Source organism: Poecilia latipinna, unplaced genomic scaffold (assembly GCF_001443285.1).
Source record: "Poecilia latipinna isolate Pla-1442-1.1 unplaced genomic scaffold, P_latipinna-1.0 Scaffold215, whole genome shotgun sequence".
In the NCBI taxonomy this organism is placed as follows: Eukaryota; Metazoa; Chordata; class Actinopteri; order Cyprinodontiformes; family Poeciliidae; genus Poecilia; species Poecilia latipinna.
This window is the reverse complement of record NW_015112831.1, coordinates 86,726-89,212: the sequence shown is the minus strand read 5'-3', so window position 1 is coordinate 89,212 and position 2,487 is coordinate 86,726. Positions and strand designations below refer to the sequence as shown.

At 42.5% G+C, this 2,487-nt stretch overlaps 1 protein-coding gene across 2 annotated transcripts in view; it reads left to right on the top strand.

Moving 5' to 3' along the window:
• The window catches only part of frmd6 (FERM domain containing 6), a 41,110-nt gene that overhangs the window by 18,451 nt on the left and 20,172 nt on the right, over window positions 1-2,487 (top strand). For both annotated transcript variants that reach the window (XM_015031690.1, XM_015031691.1), the window contains exons 2-3: window positions 494-816; window positions 1,374-1,464. In XM_015031690.1, coding sequence (XP_014887176.1) covers window positions 718-816; window positions 1,374-1,464 — 190 coding nt within the window. In that variant the 5' untranslated portion in view covers window positions 494-717. The remainder of the gene's footprint in view (window positions 1-493; window positions 817-1,373; window positions 1,465-2,487) is intronic.

The following is a 2,487-nucleotide window of genomic DNA, read 5'->3' as shown; positions in this document are numbered from 1 at the left end:
TTTTTTTTTTTTTTTTTTTTTTACTGTTTTGGCTTAATTACTGCTCTGAAGGTGTTCTTTCAGCAAATTACCATTTTTTGAGTTTGCATGCTCCACTTAACAATTGACTACTAGATTAGTTTCAGTAATCGATTAATCATGAGTAATTTGATTAATCACGATTAATCAAATGAATCAAGGTTGGTTTGATTAATCGTTTCAGCATTAAAAACCCTCTTATGAGTCGCTCTGCTGTGAGTTTTTCTGCACCATTCTCTCGTCGTCCATCTCTATACCAGCCAATTATTTTTCTGGAGTCACTGACATTCTTCTAAAATGTTTTTTCTCTCTGTTTCTAGATGTAAACACAAAATATTTCCTTTTTCCTTTTCCATCTCTCCGTCTCTCTGCTCTATCAGAAGCTTCCAGTGTGGATTTGTTATCTACCATCGCTGCTCAAACGGTGAAACCTGCTTTCGAAGTCTCATGACTCCTGTCTTGTGTGTCTTTCCAGCGGCGCGGCTGCACCCAGGTTCCCCATGCCCTCTTCTGTCGCCTCTGCTTGGCCTGCCGAGCCCACGGTCGGACCTCCTCTGGGCTGCAGTTGAAGCGGGACGGCGGGAGCTGGACGTGGTGGTGTCGGAGCCAGCGGCGGTGGAGGTGGGTCGTCACAGGGCCCAGAAGCCCCGATAGCAGGCGGAGAAAGGCCTGCGTTGTTCCGCCTCCTGCCACTCGAAGATGAACAGACTGAGCTTCCATAACAACAAAACAATGCAGGACCGCCGCTGTGTCTGTGTCTTTTTGCCCAATGATGACACTCTCAACATCGTCGTCAATGTGAGCGAACACTTTTTTTTTTCTTTCACATGTGATTTATTTACAGATATGAAAATATAACAGGAAGGGTTTGTTACTTTGACCTTTATGCCTGATTGTGTCGATCTTTGAACAATTATTAACAGAATAAAATAGCTTGACAGATGTTGAACAGGATGTACTTTTTTATCTAACTAGGGCTGAAACGATTAATTGGATTAAATGTGATGAATTGTTTATTTAAACAATTGTCAAGTAATCGATAAATCGTTAACTGGAATATGCAGAGCATAAAAAAGGCCATTTGCTGAGAGAGCATACCGAGAGTAGCAATTAATCCCAAACAAAAAATTATATGTTTTTTTCATTGAATATAAAATAAAATGATGTTAGGAGTGTTTTTCAATATATAGAATTGTTTGTGTGTGAAATAAACAAAAATCAGCAGAATGTGTCCATTTTTTAATCAATTATTCGCCAGAATAACCGATTATAAAATAATTGTTAGTTGCAGCCCTAGATTATAACTTTTGTTTTTTCAGAGGAAAACTTAAAATCTCCTGAATTTCCCTCGTAAGGTGAAGACTCTGTGCCAGGAACTGTTGGTCCAGGTTTGCGATCTCCTCCGGCTGAAGGACTGTCATCTGTTTGGGCTCAGCGTCATTCAGAGTAAGGCGTCTCCTCTTCTCCGATATTTCATTCATACGCCAACTGTGCTTCGCTGATCTCATGGCGGAAAGCAGCTAGAAACAGAATTTTAAAAAAAACGCTGAAAGTTTTAACTCCTTTCTGCTTTCCACAAGTCTTACTCTCTCTCGCTGCCTTGCAGCCCGAATGAACTGCAAAGAGACAGCTTCCTATTAAACTGCATGTCAAAAAAACTCAAAAAAAAAAAAAAAAAAGGAAGTAGGCTGTAACTTTTTCGGTAACTTGACAGGAGAGCACAAATCTACCCTGAACTCACTTTCCCACACCTTACCTGTCATGCTGCAGCCTAGCAACCTGGAGCCACCTTATCATGGCCGCCTCCCGCCGAGCCGCAGTTGTTTTTGACAGCAACAGGCTGACGGAGCGAGTCACTGAGTCTGCACCGCGGCGAGGAGGCAGCTGGTGACAGTTGCGGGCAGCGACGAGTCGGGTGGGGGGGAGCAGGGAGTCATGGGAGGGAATCCGTTGCAAAAGCAGTGTTTTTCACACAGCGTGGCTCCTGATGAGCTGATGGCGGCACAGCGGGTCAGCGGAGCGGGAGCCAATGGCTCTGATTGTGGGACATTCTTGGAGTGCTTGTCTGAGCAGCATGAAATCCCCGAGGCGAACAGAGAGGCCGCCCACTCCCCGTCTGTCACCCGCTGTCCTCCTGGAGACGGGGTGTCCTCCGAACCAGAGTTCAGACATCTGTCTGATTGATGAATAAGACTTACATCCAATATTGCTGCATGAAAATAAGTTTTTTTCTCTTGTATTTTTGCACGGGTGGGACAAAGTTTGAACTTGTTTGGCAGTAAAATCTGCTGATTTCTTAACAGCGGAGCACAAATCTAAATCGTGTTTTATGGCAGCCGTGTCAGAATGTTGAAATTAAAAAAATGCTGGATTGATTTGTGATGTTTATTCTTACTGCCGATATTTTAATAAAACAATCAAAGTCATTAGATTTTTTTAATATATATATATATATATATATATATATAT